At 37.6% G+C, this 21,277-nt stretch overlaps 1 protein-coding gene across 3 annotated transcripts in view; it reads right to left on the bottom strand.

Moving 5' to 3' along the window:
- AXDND1 (axonemal dynein light chain domain containing 1) overlaps positions 1-21,277 on the bottom strand; it is a 117,023-nt gene that overhangs the window by 45,039 nt on the left and 50,707 nt on the right. For all 3 annotated transcript variants that reach the window (XM_064370798.1, XM_064370797.1, XM_064370796.1), the window contains 6 exons: positions 20,346-20,421; positions 16,475-16,706; positions 11,993-12,191; positions 9,370-9,463; positions 1,883-2,082; positions 692-788 (listed from right to left, as the gene is read on the bottom strand). In XM_064370798.1, the coding sequence (XP_064226868.1) occupies positions 692-788; positions 1,883-2,082; positions 9,370-9,463; positions 11,993-12,191; positions 16,475-16,706; positions 20,346-20,421 (898 nt within the window). The remainder of the gene's footprint in view (positions 1-691; positions 789-1,882; positions 2,083-9,369; positions 9,464-11,992; positions 12,192-16,474; positions 16,707-20,345; positions 20,422-21,277) is intronic.

Below are 21,277 nucleotides of genomic sequence, written 5' to 3'. Positions count from 1 at the left end.
CCCTAATGTACTATTGGATACTAGAACTTATTCCTCCTATCTAACTGTACTTTTGTACCCATTAGCCACTTTGGAAGACAGTTTAACCATTTCTTTAAAAGTTAAACACACACATTCCATGTGACTCAGCCATTCCATTCCTAGATATCAATCCAAGAGAAATGAAAGTATATGTCTATTCATATACATGAATATGCACTGAAGTTATCTAGTAATAATTTAAAACTGGAAACAATTCAAATGCATATCAACAGAGACTAGGTAATAAAATCGTGTCTATCCATACAATGAAATACTACTCAGCACTAAAAAGCATAAGTGGTTGATAAAAGCAACAATATGCATGAATCTCTAAGTAATCATGCTCAGTGAAAGAAGTCAGACAAAAAAAGAGTACAACATTTTTATAAATTCTAGAAAATAAAAAATAATCTTTGGTGTTAGAAAGTAGATCAAACATTGTCTGGTGACAAGATGAGGATGGAAGTATGAATTAAAGAGGAGTACAAGGAAATTCTGGGTGTGTTTGACATGTTTCCTATTTTTATTTTTTATTAATCATTTTTATGAGTGTATGCATATTTTAGAACTTATAAGATTGTCCTCTTTAAATATGTGAGTTTGTTGTAGATCAACTGAACCTCAAAAATCTGATAAACACAAACAAAACTAAGGGGAAGACAGTTATTACCTTCAACTTATCCACCTCATAAATGTCTTCAGTAGAATTTTTGTGTGAGTTAGTGGATTTACTCAGAGCCATTGCTGTCATCATCCCTTTGCAACAACTGCAAAAAGAGAAAAAAAAGAAAAAGAGCACATACACACTCAGCATAACCTATTTATTGTCGTTTCTTCTTCTAAGTGTTTAAAATTTAAAATATCCAGACACAGTGGAAGTTCGCCATAATAATTCAGCTACTGATTCACCAAGGAGAGTAATTTGTCTCCTTCTCAATTTCTTACCCTCGTCCTCCCCTTCCATCCCTCTCATTCTTGACCATTGCTAACCATGAATTGAAATGAAAGGAAAATTTGCTTAGATTGTAAAAGCTGCCTCCTGAATTGAAAGTAATCATAGCATGAAGCTTGCATCTTAGTTAATAGATTATAATTTTCCAGACTTCATCTTTATTCACTGAAAATCTAGCTTTTCAGATAGAAGGGTTTATGGAGTTCTTTTTCCATTTTGTAAAAATATGTTTTGGTTGGTATTTAGAGAAGCACATAAAAGTATACATTCAGGGTCGGGTGTGGTGGCTCATGCCTGTAATCCCAGCACTTTGGGAGGCCAAGGTGGGCGGATCACTTGAGATCAGGTGTTCGAGACATGGCGAAACTCTCTCTCTACTGAAAATACAAAAAATTACCCAGGCATGGTGGTGCATGCTGGTAAATCCCAGCTACTCAGGAGGCTGAGGCATGAGAATCTCTTGAGCCTGGGAGGCAGAGGTTGCAGTAAGCCGAGATCACGCCACTGCATTCCAGCCTGGGTAACAGAGGAAAACTCTGTCTAAAAAAAAATTTTAAATGACAGTACACAGGAAACTACAATCTTCTTCTTAAATCCACGCCCTCACCAGAATGTGAAAAAGTGTAAGATGTGTCTTATTTATGCAAGTAAGTGAGTCCTTTTTTTCCTAATTCTTTTTCCCACATACACACACTTCTCATCCTGCCTATGCTAATACCATTTTTAAAAGAAAAACCCAAATCTCATATTATAACAGTCACAGAGTAAAAGCTAGTTGAAAAACTGAACTAGTACTTCTTTCCAGGTTTTAAAATAACTCCTATTGCTACTACTTCACTTTCTCTTCTCTGTTTTATGTGACATTCAATTATTCAGAAGGGCAACAATAAAATAAGCAGACAGCTTCACCTGCTCAAGTAGCTGGAGTATTGGCACAACTTCCTCGTCAGTTCAGCCGCATCGAGCTCTAATTGTGCAACTCCTATATCATGTTTCTCAGCACTTTCCTCCTCCAACTTTAGGAGACAGTCTTGGTCAGAAAAGTCAGGTATCATTAAAATCAGCAAGTTTACCATCCACTGGATCATAGATATATGCAACTCATTCATCTGTTAAAAAATGAGTATAATACAAATAACTCACTTTAAAGAAATTAAATAGTAAAAACCACACTAAATTTTAAAATAGAAATGATAGTGCCTGTGTCCAACTTTCAACATTGTAATTCTTAATGAAATCACATCATCAGCTAGCGTGATCCTATTTTCTTTTGCTCACTATACAACATTAAACTACTCTCTTCTTTTTATTGATATTTATGTAAATTTTTGAGACAGGGTCTCACTCGGATGCCCAGGCTGGAGTGCAGAGGCACAATCACAGCTCACTGCAACCTTGACCTCCCCAGGCTCAGGTGATCCTCCCACCTTAACCTCCTGAATAGCTGGTACTACAGGCATGTGCCACCATGCCTGGCTAATTTTTGTATTTTTTGTGGAGATGAGATTTTACCATGTTGCCCAGGCCAATCTCGAACTGCTGGGAAGCAATCTGCCTACCTCAGCTTCCCAAAGGGCTAGGATTACAGGCATGAACCACATGCCCAGTCACTAATCTCTTCCTTACCCTGGCCACAGATAAGAACTTGTTAAAGCTACAGTTCTCAAATTGTACATCAAGGCATCCCAGGGCTCCACAGCAAAACTCACAAGGGTGCCATAGGATTTAAAATTGAGGGAAAGAACTGGTATGTAACACCTGCCAGACACAACATAAACTGAACACAGTTCACAGTTTTCAACTGCAGATGCACCGTATTAATTTTGATGGCATCATTCTTTTTTGATACGGGTTTGATCAGTGGTCGTGATAAAAAACAAGTACTGTGTGAAAATTAACGTGGAACAGGAAATGAAGATGATAATGTCCAATCTGATTTCAAGGTCAGAGAAGCTGTACAATGCCAACAAGTACACGCCTTACATTGGTAAGTGATACTAATTAAATAAGAATAAAATATTTTTTTTTCTTTCAATGTATGTGCAGTACTTTTCCAAATGGTTACTAAATTGTTAGGACATGAAATATTTAGTAAGCAGTTTGAACCTACCTACTAATAAATTTAACCGTATTTCTTTTGGCTTAGGAGTATGAAAATATTGGAACGCAAAGGGCACTGTGAATACAGAAAGTTTGAGAACCTCTGCATTACAGTGTTTGCTGAGGCTGGGTCCCAGAAATAAAATGCAGAAAACCTATATGCAAAATTCAGACACACCATACTTGCCAAATCCCCTTAATCCCTTTCTCCATTTGGTTAGTTCTGGAGTATTTCTCTAGGCTTAAACATGATCTACTCTGAGAAGACTTTCCAGTTTCCACTGGCTCTAATTTGCTCCCTTTCCCCCGTTTCTACAGTACTTTGTATTTATCTCTATTATAATCATTTGCACATCTATCTCCCCAATTAAACTATCTTTAAGATACGAGCCATCAATTTATCCCTGCATATCACACACAGTACTTAGCAGGGAGTGAGTGCTTAAATAAATGTTTCTTGAATGAATGGATGAAAATTAAAGGTTGTACCCTATTCAATACTAAAACCCAAGCTTCCTGCTTCTTGATTGCAATGGAAAGGTTGTTAATGACCTAAAGCAACGTTGATTAATGTATTTGACACCTGAATTTATGTATTAGGAAAAGGGGCAATCTTCTGTTGGTGAGAATATAAATTAGTTCAGCCATTGTGGAAAGCAATTTGTCAATTTCTCAAAGAACTTAGAACTACCATTCTACCCAGAAATCCCATTATTGGCTACATACACAAAGGAATATAACTCATTCTACCATATAGACACATGCACTCATATGTTCATCACAGCATTATTCACAGTAGCATCTATTAGGATGATCACGTAGTTTTGGTTTTTTAGTTCTGTTTATGTGGTGAATTATATTTATTGATTTGCATATGGTAAATCAATCTTGCATCCAAGGGATACAGTCTATTTGGTTGTGGTGGATTAGTGTTTTTTATGTGCTGCTGGATTTTGTTTGCTAGTATTTTGTTGAGTAGTTTTGCATCTGTGCTTGTCAAAAATATAGGTCTGAAATTTTCTTTTTTCGTTGTGTCTCTGCCGGGTTTTGGTATTAGAATGAAGCAAGTCTCACAAATTGAGTTTGGGAAGAGTCCCTCCTCCTCTAATTTTTAGAATAGCTTCAGTAGGAATGGTAACCAGCCCTTTCTTATATGTCTGGTAGAATTTGGCTGTGAATCCATCTGGTCCTTGTCCTTTTCTGGTTGGCAGACTTTTTATTACTGATTTAATTTTGGAGCTCATTACTGGTATGGTCAGGGATTCAATCTCTTCCTGGTTCAATATCGGATGTTGTATATGCCTGGGAATTTATCCATTTCTTCTAGGTTTTCTAGAGGTATTCATAATAGTCTCTAAGAGTCTTCTGTATTTCTGTGAAGTCAGTGGTAATGTCCCCTTTGTCATTTCTGATCATGTTTATTTGGATCTTCTCTCTTTTTTCTTTATAGTCTAAGTAGTGACTGTCTTATTCTTTCAAAAAACTAGCTCTTAGATTGATCTCATGAAAAACCGTGTAAGGTTTTTCACATCTCAATTTCCTTCAGTTCCGCTCTGATTTTGGTTATTTCTTGTCTTCTGCTAGCTTTGGGGTTGGTTTGCTTTTGTTTCTCTAGTTCCTCTATTTGTGATGTTAGGTTGTTAATTTGAGGTCTTTCTAACTCTTTGATGTGGGCATTTAGTGCTATAAACTTCCTTCTTATCACTGCTTTGGCTGTGTCCCAGAGATTCTGGTATGTAGTATCTCTTTTCTCATTAGTTTCAAAGAACTTATTGATTTCTGCCTTAATTTCAATATTTACCCCAAAGTCATTCAGGAGCAGGTTGCTTAATTTCCATGTAATAGTATGGTTTTGAACAATTTTCTTAGCACTGATTTCCATTTTTATTGCCCTGTGGTCCAATAGTGTGGCTGGCATGATTTTGGGTGTTTTTAATTTGCTGAGGGTCATTTTATGCTAAATTTTGCAGTTGATTTTAGAGTATGTGCCATGTGCAGATGAGAAAAATGTATATTCTGTTGTTTTGGGGTGGAAAGTTCTATAGATGTCTATTAGGTCAATTTGGTCAAGTGTTGAGTTCAGGTCCTGAATATCTTTGCTAGTTTTCTGCCTTGATGATCTGTCCAACATTGTCAGTGGGGTGTTAAAAGTCACCCTCTGTTATTGTGTGGTTATGTAAGTCTCTCTGCAGGTCTCTAGGAATTTACTTTAGAAATCGGAGTGTTCCTATGTTGGGTGTGTATATATTTAGGTTAGTTAGGTCTTCTTGTTGAACTGAGCCCTTTACCATTATGTAATGTCCTTGTCTTTTTAATCTTTGTTGGATTACAGTTTATTTTGTCTGAAATTAGAATAGCAACTCTTTCTTTTTTCAGTTTTCCATTCACTTGGTTGATTTTTCTCCATCCTCTTACTTGGAGACTTTGGGTGTCACCGCATGTGAGATGAGTCTCTTGAAGATAGCAAACTGTTAGGTTTTGGTTCTTTATCCAACTTGCCACTCTGTGCCTTATACTTGGGGCATTTAGCCCATTTACATTGAAAGTTAGTATTGATATGTGTGGATTTGACCCTGTCATCATGTTGTTAGCTGGCTACTATGCAGATTGGTTTGTATGGTTGCTTTACAGTAGTCTAAATACCTAAGTGTGTATTTGTTGTGGCTGGTAGTGGTCTTTCTTTTCCATATTTAGCACTCTCTTCAGGACCTCTCATAAGATACACACATCTGGTGGCAACAAATTCCCTTAGCATTTGCTTGTCTGAAAAGGATCTTATTTCTCCTTTGCTTATGAAGCTCAGTTTAGCTAGATGTGAAATTCTTGTTTGGAATTTCTTTTCTAAGAATGCTGAATACAGGCCCACAATTTCTTCTGGCTTGTAGGATTTCTGCTGACATGTCTGCTGTTAGCCTTATGGAGTTCACTTTGTAGGTGACCTGTCCCTTCTCTCTACCTGCCTTTAACATTTTTTCTTTCATTTCAACCTTGGAGAATCTGATGACTATATGTCTTGTGGATAGTCTTCTTGTGTAGTATTTTTCAGGGGCTCTGCATTTCCTGAATTTGAATGTTGGCCCCTTCAGTGAGGTAGCAAAAATTTTCATCGACAGTATCCTGAAATATGTTTTCCAAATTGCTTGGTTTCTGTCTCTTTCAGGAATGCCAATGAGTTGTAGATTTGATCTCTTTACATAATTCCATATTTCTCAGATGTTTTATTCCTTCATCTTTATTGTTTTTTCTTTATTTATGTCTATTTCAGACAGCCAGTCTTCAAACTCTGGTATTTTTTCCTCAGCTTTGTTGATTCTGCTGTTAATACTTGCAATTGCATTATGAAATTCTTGGAGCATGTTTTCATTTCCATCAGATTAGTTTGGTTCTTTCTTAAATGGCCATTTCATCTATCAACTCCTGTATCATTTTATTGGAATCCTTAGATTCCTTGGATTGGGTTTTAACTTTCTCCTGTATGTTGATGATCTTTGTTCTTATACATAGCCTGAATTCTGTTTCTGTCATTTCCGTCTGGCTAAAAAACACTGCTGGTGAACAGTGTGGCTGTTTGGAGGTAAGAAGACACTCTGGCTTCTTGAGTTGCTAGAGTTCTCGTGCTGGCTCTTTCTAATCTTTGTGAGCTGATGTTCCTTCAGTCTTTGAAGTTGCTGTCTTTTGAATGCATTTTCTTTTTTCTTTTCTCCTCTTTGACATCCTTGGAGGTTTGATTATGGTACAAGGTGGGTTCAGTCAACTTGCTTCATTTCTGGAAGATTTTAGGGGGCCAATGCTCAGCTTAGGTCTCCTGGACTGCATGCTCTAACTCTGGAGTCTGGTATCAGGTCCCCAGATTTGTTATCTGGCCCCTCGAGGTTAGGAATCTGCTGTATTGGAAGAGCAAAGGTGTTCCCAGATCACTGGTCTTAACACTCCAATGGGTGATGCCAGCCAAAGCAATTCATTGGGTGGTGACAGCAAGATTCGTGCTTGTTTGCACGTGCCAGGAGCAGCAGCAGTGCAGAAGCATACATGCTCATCAGCTGTGGTGTGGCACTAATGAGGGCAGGGGTGTGGACATTTGCAGTAGTGGCAGTGGCAGCATGTTGCAGGGAGTAGCCTGCCAATGTTCCTGTGCATGTTCGCGCTGGTGGTGGCATCAGCATGGTGGCAGCAGCATGGAGGCAGAGTGATGGCAAGCACAGGACTGGTAACCTCTGTGCACATAGTCACACAGGCAGCAGTGGCCACACAAGGTGGGAGGCAGGTCCACTGGCATCCATGTGTAGTTTCAGGCCAGCAACAGTGTTGGCACAGTGGTAGGGCACTGGCAGGCACAAGGTTAGCAGTCTCCATACCCATGAACACTCCAATGGTAATGGCAGTGCAGGGCTTGCATACCTTTGCATTGGTTGTGAGGTGGGGAGTGTGATGCACTCACACTGGCTGCGATGGCACGGTAGGGTGCATGTGCACATGTGAGCTGGTGGGGAAGCAGGAGCAAGGTCTGAGTATATGCACACACACTAGCAAAGCAATGAGGGGGTGGTCATGGGTGAGTACACACTGGCAAATGGCACAGGGGAGGCTGCGATGGATAGAGTACATGGGCAGGCTGGTGCTCATTACTGGGGGCTGCTCTGCTGGAGCTCTCCAATGGTCAGGCATGGTCTGCCAGTACAAGAGCTATGATGCAGGCCTCTGGAAGGCACCTCAGCTGGGCATTCAAGGCTGCACTGCAAACAAGTATGGTCAGGCTGGAGCCCTGGGAGAGGCCTCAAGACAGGGGGTGCTCAGGTGAAACTGGCTCTGTCTCATGGCAAGATCACCCTGCACTGTTCAGGTCCGATGGTTCCCCTAAGGCTAATGTCTCCTGTAGGAGTAAGGCAGGCCTTGGGGGATAGGTGTCTCTGACTATGCTCCACTATAGACGCTCCTGCACCAAACCCTCCAGGCTCCACGCTGGCTGGAGTACCACACCTACCACCTCTTTTTTTTTTTTTTTTTTTTTGAGACAGAGTTTTGCAATTGTTGCCCAGGCTGGAGTGCAATGGCGCCATCTCAGCTCACTGCAACCTCTGCCTGCCTGGTTCAAGCGATTCTCCTGCCTCAACCTCCCGAGTAGGTGGGATTACAGGCATGCGCCACCATGCCTGGCTAATTTTGTATTTTAAGTAGAGACAGGGTTTCACCATGTTAGTTAGACTGGTCTTGAACTTCTGATGTCAGATAATCTGCCCGCCTCAGCCTCCGAAAGTGCTGGGATTACAGGTGTGAGCCACCATGCCCAGCCCCCTACCACCTCTCTAAGTAGCTCTGTCAGCTCAAGTGACTGTGGGGGTCCTGCTGTCTGAATTCCAGATGATTATGACCCCAGAAGGTCACTCCTCACCTACTCAACTCACTTTTCCCCCAGGAGTCATTGGGTGCCAGGAAGGAGTCCCAGTGGGTGGTATCCCTGTGCAGGGTTTCCAGCTTCCTCCTGCTTTAGCCCAGAATCTGTATCTTCCCTCTGTCCACTCTCAATGCCTTCCCTCTAAAGATATGCTTGAAATGTACCAGTCTTTCTGATGTTCTAGTCCCTCAGTGGCAGATGTTTCTCCTGGCTGAATTTAGTCAACCATCTTGTCTCCTATATCCAACTTTTCTGTTTTTAAATATTAATAAGAGTTAATATGTATATACAGGATATACATAATTCCTCATGAAGTTTACAATCCTGCAAATTTTCTACACAGATTAATTATGATAATGCACTGTTAAAAAAGAGGTATATGAAGGTACTTTCTAACTAATCCTATCCTATAAAAATTAAATTCTAGAAAATAACAGATTGAATATATGATTCCATGGAGATAAATCCCTAATGATAAATCAAACATTTTGCCAAAGAAGAGTTAAATGAAGCAGCACCATCAATACCGACAGTACTGGAAGATTCTTCCTAAATTCATTCAACAAGTATTTACTGAGTCCCACCATATGACAAGCACTCTGCTACCATTCTTAATCATTTTGGTTTTCAGAGGAATTTCTCCCAAGCCTAGGGATTGCCTGAATCCATACTTCCAGCTTTAACATATTTGCTCCTTGACTCCTCAATTCCAAAACTGCATTCCAGAGGCAGGAACATTCTGCTTTTAAAAATCCATTAAGAATCATTTGAGAAATTATTATAGAAGCTTCCATTTTGTCCTCTCAACCTCCTGCCTCGTTTAAATTGAGAGAGTTTGTTTTCCCTTGAAGAAATTTGCCAGCTGAGGCAGAATATAACCTCAAAAATCCTTACAAGTACATACGTGGTGCTGAAGTTCAATGTTACCATTGTTAATTTCATTGCCCATCTTCAAAAGCCATTGTTGAATCATGTTAAATATATATGCTTGGAGTACCCTGAAGGAAAAATCAAGTAAAATAAAAGTGACTGGCTGATTTAAAGGATAAATGTAACTATCAGCTATGAGAAAGAGTTTTATCTCGCTGGGCATTGAAAACTTAGATGTTGACAACTGCTTGAGAACTCAAGGAAGGGGAATCAAAGCCCTGAACAATCTGATACGATAGCTTACTCACTGACAAAGCATTCCTAACCCCCATGTAGGTAGCAAGATGCACTTCGGACAAAGCAGATCTTATGGTAAATATTAGCCCTCCATTGTAAAAACTTATGCCCTCTACATTTACTTCTAGGCAGTACTATGTGAGAAGAATGAATTTTAAAATGCTCTCAATGAATGACTTCCAGCATGATAGTGTGAGCAGCAAGCCTTCCCACTGCCCCCTACCCCAGTGAAACTGGTAAAAATTATTCTTGTAAATACACCACTTAAAGCCCCTGAAAATGGTGCTATGAAGAAGCTCCAGAAACATCTATTGAAGAAAATCTATGAAGATTCAGTAAGAAAGGCAATAATCTATGGTATCTGAACCATGAATTCTCCTCCTTTTTCTTAGCTCAACGGGGCAGCAACTCTATTTCAGAATGCTGTAGCCAAGAACACAGAGTTCCCTAACCCTCTAGCTCCCAACCAAATGGCTCTCTTCCCAGAAGCAACAGGTCATCATGGATTTTTATACTGCCTCCAGCTACCTGTTGTTGAGTCTAGGTACTGGGTAAATGCATGTGACAAGCAGGGGTTGTCTTCTTCCACTCAGACCCTATTTATAGAGTAATGACTCTACCCTATGCATAGCATGCTGAGAATCATGGGTCCCTGATTGTCTGTGCTTATAAGGCAGTGGTTCCACTCCACAAGAGGCAATCCAAGAGGACCTCAGACTGCTATTTCCCGTGGTGGCACGTGCCTGTAATCCCAGTTAGTTGGGAGGCTGAGGCAGGAGAATCAGTTGAACCTGGGAGGCAGAGGTTACAGTAAGCTGAAATAGCGCCATCGCACTCTAGCCTGGGCCACAACAGCAAACTCTGTCTCAAAAGAAAAAAAAAAAAACAACTCTTTCTTTTGCAAATTGCCCAGTCTTGGGTATGTCTTTATCAGCAATGTGAAAATGAACTAACACAGTACCCATGATAAACATGTTCACAGAAATGATGAAAACCATGATTAAATAAGGAAGGTATTATAACAATGTTGCAGTAAATAGAGGATATAAATTAAAAATATAAATTGGAAAAAAGGAATAAATAAAAATTTTAGAGTGAAAAAGAACAATAACTGAAAAAAATTTTAAAAAGTCACTACTTGGGCTCAACAGTAAATTTGAACTGGAAGAAGAGAGAATAACTGAACTTGAAGATAAGTATATGTTATTCAAGCCAAAGAATAAAGAGGAAAAAGAATGAAAAGACATGAAGACAGCCTCAAAGAAATGTGGGACACCTTACACATAAAGGGAGTACTGGAAGTAGAGAAAAGAAAATAAATAACCACAATAAAGCTGGTGTGGCTGTACTGAGAGCAGATAAAACAGATTTTTAAATTAAAATGCTAAAAATAAGGAAGGATATTTTTATTATTATAAAAGGATCACTCCATCAAGAAGACATAACAATTATAAACATATGTGTACCTAATAACAAAGTACTAAAATATATGAAGCAAACACTGGGGGAAAGGAAGGGGAAAACAGACAATTTAAGAATATATCTTTGGAGACTTCAATATCCCACTATGAATAATGGTTAGAACCATTACACAGATGATAAATAAGGAAACGGAGGACTTTAACAATACTATAAACCAACTAGACCGGACATCTCTAGAACACTTTCTCCAATAACAATGAAATATACACTCTTCTCAAGTGTATATGGAAAATTCTTCAGAATAGACAAGATACTAGGCCATAAAACAAACCTCAATAATTTTAATGCAAGAATAATATAAAATGTATACTCTCACCACAATGGAATGAAATTACAAATCAGCAACTGGGAAAAATGGGAAACTCGAAAATATGTGTACATTAAGTAACATACTCCTCAATAACAAATGGGTCAATGAATAAATCACAAGAGAAATCATAAAAATACTTTGAGATTAATGAAAATAAAGGCACAACCTATCAAGCAGTCCTTAAAAGGAAATTTATAGCTGTAAAATCTATGTTAAAAAAGAAGAAAGATCTCAAATCAATTACCTAATAGCTCACCTTAAGACTATGGAAAAGGCAGAGTAAACTAAATGTAAAGAAAGTGAAATGAAGGAAATACTAATGACTACAGTGGACAGGATGGTGGGAGAGGATGGTGGATTGCAGAATGATAGCTAAAATGCATAAGGCTTCTTTTTGAGGTGATGAAATGTTCTAAAATTGACTGGTGATGGTTACCTACACCTATAAATATATTGAACACCACAGAATTGTATACTTTGAAAAAGTGAATTATATGGTATATGAATTATATTGCAATAAAGCTTTAGGAAAATTCTCTCAAAACAAAAGAAAGCTATGGGAACTTACAAACCAGAATCTTTGTCTATGTGCTGTGGAACAATACCAGTAGTGCTTAACAATATATCCAACTGTGATTTCATTTCATTAACTTTTTCATCTATTTCCTGCCATTCTTCAAGAGGTGTTTCAGGAAACTCCAGGTTTTCCAATTTGAAAGAACAGAAGTCAAGAGAACTAATCAAATTTGGAAGAATTTTGGAGATACCTAGAAAAGTAAGAAAAGCCTTAAATTTTAGAAGTATTTGTAACACTGCTATTTTAATACCAAATTATAAAATCCCACTGAGCAAGGGTATATCTTTTAAAAAGCTTTTGTTATCCTACAGCTTGACTAGCAGAGAATATTACAAAGAGCAGTTCATAAATAAATGTTTAATGAATAAGCACTGTGTAATTGGTGCTTTTATGACTACTAAACTATTTTTTCAACCACAGTTTATATCCTAAATTGCTTATCTCTTCAGCTCAGAATCAAATGCATTAAACTCAGAAACTCAACTACAGTTTTCCATAAAAGACCTTAATCCACTAAGTCATTCTTTTAAGAGGACAATGATAATAATCAACTTCATGATTATGGGATAGTAAATGACAAATGAAAATAGATTATCATAGTTCTTGAGACATTTTTTAGGTTATTGATCAGGTTTTCATGAAGTTTATAGTTTTTGGTCTGAACAAAACTTGCGTGTGGCTCCTAATGTGGACCCAGTGGACTGATTCACTTTGAGACCATGGAAAAATGCCCTCTTTGTCTTATCCATTTGCAAATTATGAAAACACTGCCATCTCAAAGTTATATAAAGATAAGCAATTTAAAAGAAAACTGTTTTTCTTGTCCTTGATAAAAATATTTTCACTGCCGTCATCAGTAAATTTTGATCATTTAGGAGTGTTCAAAATGATCTGCTAATTTTATCACATCCATAATTTTGACTTCTTCTTTTATTTAAACCATTTGCTACCTCATTTTTCTCTGCCCACTATATATAGTCATCCTTCAGTATCTACAGAGGACTGGTTTCAGGACCCCCATAAATATCAAAATCTATGGATCCTCAAGTCCCTTATACAAAATGATATGGTATTTGCATATAATCTATGCACATCCTCTTGTATACTTTAAATCATCTCTAGATTACTTATATTACCTAATACAATGCAAATGCTATGTAATATTTATTATACTATATTGTGTTTTTATTTGTATTTTAAATTTTTTTCTAAGTATTTTTGATCCATGGTTGATTGAATCTGAGGATGCAGAACCTGCAGATACAGAGGGCTGATACAGATAAGTACTGTAATTTTACTTTAAGTTCTGGGGTACATGTACAGATATTGCAGGAATGTTGCATAGGTACATACATGCACAGTTCCAGTGACCAGCCCCAATGCTTTGTCCTAAACTAATCCAGGGAGTTCACTGGTGTCCCCATCTTTGGCAGCCAGCTCAACATTAACAGATTCAAGCAAGCTCTCTCTACCTCAGACCACATTACATAGAAACGTGTCCCCTGGAGCTCCTCAGAGACCACCAAGTACTGGCAATGCAGGTGGGATGTTGAGCACAACAGACCTCACAGTGCCAAATGGAGCCGGAAGCAGCCCAGTGGGGAATGGATTTGTAAACTCAAGAGCTTCTCCAAATGTGATGAGAGCTACTGGTGCAAATAGTTTAGGCAAAGTCATGCCTACAAAGTCTCCACCTCCACCAGGTGGTGGTAATCCCTGAATGAACAGTAGAAAACCAGATCTTCGAGTCGTCATCCCCACTTCAAGCAAGGGCATGATGCCTCCACTAGTAAGTTGAAACTTTCTTCAACTTCATTCTTTAAGACATATTTTGGCCGGGCGTGGTGGCTCACACCTGTAATCCCAACACTTTGGGAGGCCAAGGTGGACAGATCACCAGAGGTCAGCAGGTCGAGACCAGCCTGGGCAACATTGTGAAACCCCATCTCTACTAAAAATACAAAAATTAGCCAGGCATAGTGGCAGGCACCTGGAATCCCAGCAACTTGGGAGGCTGAAGCAGGAGAACTGCTTGAACCCAGACAGCGGAGGTTGCAGTGAGCCGAGACCGTGCATTGCACTCCAGCCTGGGCAACAAGAGCGAGACTCCATCTCAAAACAAAACAAAACAAAACAAAACCACGTATTTTATACATAGTCAGTCTGTATCCTCCTTTGGAATTTTCTATGCCACTGTAGAATCTACACCTATTCCTAATGAATATTTACATTCAAAATTAGTATTTGAAGAGACAGGTCTATTTTTAAACACACAAAAATCAGATTATGGAAATTTGCTTAACGGTTATTTAAAATTAAAGCTAAATATGAACACGATGGAACTGGAGTTTATTGTGTTAAGTGAAATAAGGCAGGCACAGAAAGATAGTGCATGTTCTCACTCATGTGGGACGTAAAAAAGTTGATCTTGTGGAGATAGAGAATAGAATGATAGTAGATGCTGGGAAGGGTGTGTGGGTGGGAAAGGGGATAAAGAGAGGTTGATTGGTGGGTAAAAACATACACTTAAATAGAACAAATTCGATAGGAGAGAAGGGTGACTATAGTTAGCAACACTGCAGATGGAGGATATTTCAAAGTAGCTAGAAGAAAGGACTTGAAATGTTCCCAACATATAGAAAGGATAAATACTCAAGGTAATAGATAACCCAAATACCCTGACCTTGATCATTACACATTCTATGAATGTAACAAATACTCACATGTACTCCATGTAACACATTTCTAATCAATTTTTAAAAAGTAAATATGGAGAGATTATGTTTAATTTTACTAAACATGACTTATTTAGTCTCTGGTTAAAAAAAAAAAAAAGATACTATCAAGAAAATGAAAAGGCAATCCACAGAAAAGATAAGCTGTTTACAATTCACATATCTGAAAAGGGACTTGTATTCAGAATACATTAACCAGTCTTATAACTCAATAATAAAAAGACAGCCTAAATAAAATATGGGTAAAGAATCATTAGAGTGTGTAAAGGGTGTTTTACATTTATGTTAGACCTAGCTACTAACTGACTCCCAATAAAGGACATTTTTTTTAAGTATAATATGTGCGCCACTGGCATCAGAATCACCTGGGATGCTTGCTAAAATTGCCAGTTTATGGGCATCTCTCTAGACACAGTGTACCAAGATGACTGGAGGCAGGGCTCAGGAATCTGCATTCTTTACCAAATCCCTAACCACACTGAAGTTTGCGAACCACTTATGTAGAATGTTATTTCACAAACTAATATCTCAGATAGGTCTCATTCTCTTTGACATTTTCAAAGAGTTATATGTCAGCTGGTAGACATCTGTCTGGAATTCTAACACAAGCAATAATAGCGCACAATAACACACCATATTCATTAATGTTGAACAATGGTTATCTGTTCTCTGATAGTATGAAACCTTAGAAAATTGCTTTTCTTCCTATACATGTTATCAATCAACAGCATAAATCTCAATTTTTGTCTTAGAAAAAAAAACACAGGCAAAGGACCTCAACAGACATTTGTCCAAAGAAGATATACAAATGGTTAATAGATCTTTTTAAAAATGCTTGACATCATTAGCCATCAGGAAAACACAAATCAAAACCATGAGGAGATTTTATTTTACACCCACTAGTGTGGCCAGAATTTAAAAGTGAGACAAGTACTAGCAAGTATGCAGAGAAAGTGGAACCTTCATACACTGCTAGTAGGAATATAAAATGATACAGCCTCTCTGAAAACAGTGTGGCAGTCTTCAAAAAGTTAAAGATATAGCTATCAAATGACCAAGAATTTCACTCCTGTGTATATATCCAAGAAAAATGAAAACATATTTCCACAAGAAAATGTATAATAAATGTCTATATCAGCATCATTCATAATAGTCAAAAAGTGAAAACAATCCAAATGCCTACCAACAGATGAAATAATCAGCAAAATGTGATATATACAAACAATCAAATATTATTAGGCCATAAAAGTAGACGAAGTACTGATAAATGCTAAAGCATGGATGAATATTGAAAACATTAAACCAAGTGAAAGAAGCCAGTCACAAAAGATCACACAGTACATGAATTCGTTAATATGAAAGTCCAGAACAGGGAAATCCATAGAGACAGAAAGCAAACTTAGGACTGAGGTTAGGATGTTGGGGGATAAGAGGGTGAAAGCTAAAGGGTATGGGGTTTCTTTTGAGGTTTATTTTGATGAAAATAATGTAAAATTGACTGTGGTAATGAATGCACACATCTGTGAATATACTAAAAATCACTGAATTATACACTTTAGGTGAATTGTAATGTATATAAATTATATCTCAATAAAGTGATGCTCAATGCTTTGCTTATTTTGCTTGGTTTTTAAAACTATATGCATGTATTACTTTTAGTTTAAATATTAATTATATTGAAAATAATTATTAAAATATTTCATACTAAGAAATCTAGTTACCATGAGTATTTTCTTACCATTGTCCCCATTTATTCTTATCTCATATTCTTTGTAGAGACTTCGTGTGTTTTTGATAATTTCCTCCATATACTGTTGTTCTGATGGCATCTCCCCCTCCAAACTTTTGTGGCGATTAAATATCCCAAGCCCAATATCTGCCCAGTTTTCCTGTAAATGTTTAATAATCTTGAGAGTATCATATTTTGATAGAATATCCCCAGTAAACTCTTCTCTTTTCTCATTCAAAATCTAAAGAGTGAAAGGAAGAAAGGGAGTAGCATATTATCCACTAATGATTTAGTATACCAGATGCTAATTCCCCAGTGACTCCCAATTATTTTGGAGTTGCATATCCTATTATTTTTATGCTCCAAAGAGATGATATGTGACATATATCTTATATATATATATATATATATATATATATATATATATACATTTTTTTTTTTTTTTTTTTTTTGAGACAGAGTCTCACTCCGTCACCAGGCGCCAGGCTGGAGTGCAGTGGCGCGACCTCAGCTCACTGAAACCTCTGCCTCCCGGGTTCAAGCAATTCTCCTGCCTCAGCCTCCTGAGTAGCTGGGACTACAGGTGCATGCCACCACGCCCAGCTAATTTTTTTGTATTTGAAACTAATTTTGATACTCTATGAAATAACCATAGTTTACCAGAATGAAAATCATTATATTAAATCCTATGTGGTTTAAAAAAAAAAGTAGTGATAGGCAATTAAGTCTACTACAAAGTTAAGCATATTTAATTACTATTTGCTTTAGTAAGGTTGGAATATATCTGTTTACATGATCCCTACTAGATTGGAAAAGTTCCTAAAATATACAAGTTGTGTTTTATTCATGTTTTGTTAATCTGTCTAAACCCAAGTCCAAGTCCTGAACATGACATATCAATAAATATTTGTGAAAAAGATAAAACTTATATATATATGTATGTATGTATGTATATATAATTTGCCATTATTTGTGCTCTGATAATAGCACAAATAGAAATATTACCCAGCCTTCAATAAGAGTAATTAGTATAGGGAGACAGTATAGAAGAGCAATTAGGAGTAAGAACTTTAGAGCTGGAAAGATCTGGACTCAAATTCTGACTCTGACACTTACCTTTTATAGATAACTTAGGTAAGTTACTTAACATTTCTAGGCTTCAATTTCCACATGTGGGACATGGAGATTATAAGACTTGAATCATATGGCAGCCATGAAGAATAAGTAAGATAATATGTGAAAAACATATTTTCAGCTCCTCACAAAGAGTAAGTGCTTAATAAATGAGAGCTATTACTATTCCTAAAAATGAGGAAGCATGACTTTTTTCCATTTTTTCTATGCATGTCAAAACAGCCAGATAAAAACTAAAAAAGAAAAAAGTCACTAAACTAGGCATGTTGTCTATAGAAAGGAAATATCTTCAATTCTGAGAATATACTGTTCAAGTCATTCCTAAAAAAAAGAAAATGGTTTATTGGGATCTTATGCAATTTCATTAAGGAATGAGTTTGATATTCACTTTGGAAGTATTTCAGTGTCACATTATATATTTTCCTTTGTCAGACTACTATAACATGATAGTAATTTGATCAATGAAACCTGTTTTCCAAGCTCTGACTTCTTTAAGATGATGTTATTAATGTATAAACAAAGTGTGGTATATACATACAGTGGGATATTATTCAACCTTGAAAAGAAAGAAAATTCTGACACTTGTTGCAACATGGATGAACACTGAGGACATTATGCTAAGGGAAATAAGCCAGTCATAAAGTAAAATACTGTATGATTCCACTTATATGAGATACCTAGAGTAGTCAAATTCATAAACAGAAAGTATAACAATATTGCCCAGTGGGTGAGAGAGGCAGAAATGGGGACTTAGGGTTTAATGAGTACAGAATGTCAGTTTGGGAAAAAGAAAAGGTCCTGGAAATAAATAGTGGTACATATACACCATGGAATACTATGCAGCCATAGAAAGGAATGAGAGTATGTCCTTTGCAGGGACATGGATGAAGCTGGAAGCCATCATCCTCAGCAAACTAATACAGGAACAGGAAACTAAGCACCGCATATTCTCACTCATAAGTGGGAGTTGAACAATGAAAATGTTATAGTAGTCTGACAAAAGAAAATATATAAAAGTATAAAAGCAGGGATTGCAATGCTAGTTTCTGACAAAACAGACCTTAAACCAACAAAGATCAAAAAAGACAAAGAGGGGCATTTCATAGTGGTAAAGGGATCAATTCAACGAAAGAGCTAACTATCTTAAATATATATACACCCAACAAAGAAGCACCCAGATTCACAAAACAAGCTTTTAGAGACCTACAAAGAGGCTTAGACTCCCACGCAATAATAGTGGGAGACTTTAACACCCCACTGTCAACATTAGACAGATCAATGAGACAGAAAATGAACAACGATATTCTGGACTTGAACTCAGCTCTGGATCAAGTAGACCCAATAGTCATCTACAGAACTCTCAACCCCAAATCAACAGAATATACATTCTTCTCAGTGCCACATGGCACTTATTCGAAAAGCAACCACATAATTGGAAGTAAAACACTCCTCTGGAAATGCAAAAGAACTGAAATCATAACAAACAGGTTCCCAGACCACAGTGTAATCAAATTAGAACTCAGGATTAAGAAACTCACTGAAAACCACACAACTATATGGAAATTGAACAACCTGCTCCTGAATGACTCCTGAGTAATAATGAAATTAAGGCAGAAATCAGGGAGTTCTTTGAAGCCAATAAGAACAAACAGACAATGTACCACAATCTCTAGGACAAAGCTAAAGCAGTGTTAAGAGGGAAATTTATAGCACTAAATGCCCACATCAGAAAACTAAAAGGATCTCAAATCAACACGCTAACATCACAATTAGAATAACTAGAGAAGTAAGAGCAAACAAATCTAAAAGCTAGCAGAAGACAAGAAATAACTAACATTAGAGAAGAACTGAGGGAGACAGAGAAATGAAAAACTCTTCAAAAAATCAATAAATTCGGGAGCTGTTTTTCTGAAAAAATTAACAAAATAGACCACTAGCTAGACTAGTAAAGAATAAAAGAGAGAAGAATCAAATAGACACATTAAGAAATGATAAAGGGGATATCACCACCAATCCCACAGAAATACAAACTACCATCAGAGAATATTATAAACACCTCTATGCAAATACACTAGAAAATCCAGAAGAAATGGATAAATTCCTCAACACATCACCCTCCCAAGACTAAACCAGGAAAAAGTTGAATCTCTGAATAGACCAATAACAAGTTCCTGATTTCTTTTCTAGCAGCCTAACTTAATTTGACCCAAAAATCTGAAATAGAACTGAAAACATTTAAGCATATTTTTTGACCTCGTGATCCGCCCACCTCAGCCTCCCAAAGTGCTGGGATTACAAGCATGAGCCACCTCCCTTAAGTATATTTTTTAAAGTCCTTAGCACTTGCTCTTTTCTTTGTCATTCATAAAACTTAATATGGCATTTTTAAACAATGAGATGTGGCCAGGCATGGTGGCTCATGCCTGTAATCCCAACGCTTTGGGAGGCCAAGGTGGGCAGATCATTTCAGACCAGCCTGGCCAACATGGTAAAACCCTGTCTCTACTAAAAATACAAAAATTAGCTGGGTGTAGTGGCACATGCCTGTAATCCCAGCTACTTGGGAGGCTGAAGCAGGAGAATCGCTTGAACTCGGAGGTGGAGGTTGCAGTGAGCTGAGACCATGCCATTGTACTCCAGCCTGGGTGGCAGAGTGAGTGAGACAATGTCTCAAAAAAAAAAAAAAAAAAGGATGAGACACGACTCAGTTGTAGGTCAGGAATGCCAAGTCTATAAAAAGTCTTACCTTTTGCCATTGTTTGAAGTCTAGAAGAACTGAATCAAACATATTTCCCTTATCAGGGGATAAAACATCTTTTTCACTGAAGGAAGAAAAAAGAAAAAGGTCTCAGAACAAGATATAAACAAATAAAATCATAAGTTCACACACTAAAGACTAAACAACTAATATATTTCTCCTCAATAATTTTCTTTTTTTTTTTTTTTATTGCATTTTAGGTTTTGGGGTACATGTGAAAAACATGCAAAGTTGTTGCATAGGTGCATTCATGGCAGTGTGATTTGCTGCCTCCCTCCCCCTCACCCATATCTGGCATTTCTCCCCATGCTATCCCTCCCCAACTCCCGCCCCCCGCTGTCCCCCCCTCCCCCGCAACAGACCCCCGTGTATAGTGCTCCCCTCCCTGTGTCCATGCGTTCTCCTTGTTCAACACCCTCCTATGAGTGAGAACATGTGGTGTTTGGTTTTGTGTTCTTGTGTCAGTTTGCTGAGAATGATGGTTTCCAGGTTCATCCATGTCCCTACAAAGGACGCGAACTCCTCATTTTTAATGGCTGCATAATATTCCATGGTGTATATGTGCCACATTTTTCCTGTCCAGTCTATCATCGATGGGCATTTGGGTTGGTTCCAGGTCTTTGCTATTGTAAACTGTGCTGCAATGAACATTCGTGTGCATGTGTCCTTATAGTAGAATGATTTACAATCCTTTGGATATATGCCCAGTAATGGGATTGCTGGGTCAAATGGAATTTCTATTTCTAGGTCCTTGAGGAATCGCCACACTGTTTTCCACAGTGGTTGAACTAATTTACACTCCCACCAACAGTGTAAAAGTGTTCCTATTTCTCCACATCCTCTCCAGCATCTATTTTCTCCAGATTTTTTAATGATCGCCATTCTAACTGGCGTGAGATGGTATCTCAATGTAGTTTTGA

The sequence above is a fragment of the Aotus nancymaae genome, unplaced genomic scaffold (assembly GCF_030222135.1).
Source record: "Aotus nancymaae isolate 86718 unplaced genomic scaffold, 86718_ANA_hifiasm-v0.15.2.pri h1tg000108l, whole genome shotgun sequence".
Taxonomy (NCBI): domain Eukaryota; kingdom Metazoa; phylum Chordata; class Mammalia; order Primates; family Aotidae; genus Aotus; species Aotus nancymaae.
Note: the sequence above shows the minus strand (reverse complement) of the source record. Positions and strands in the feature narration are given on the sequence as shown.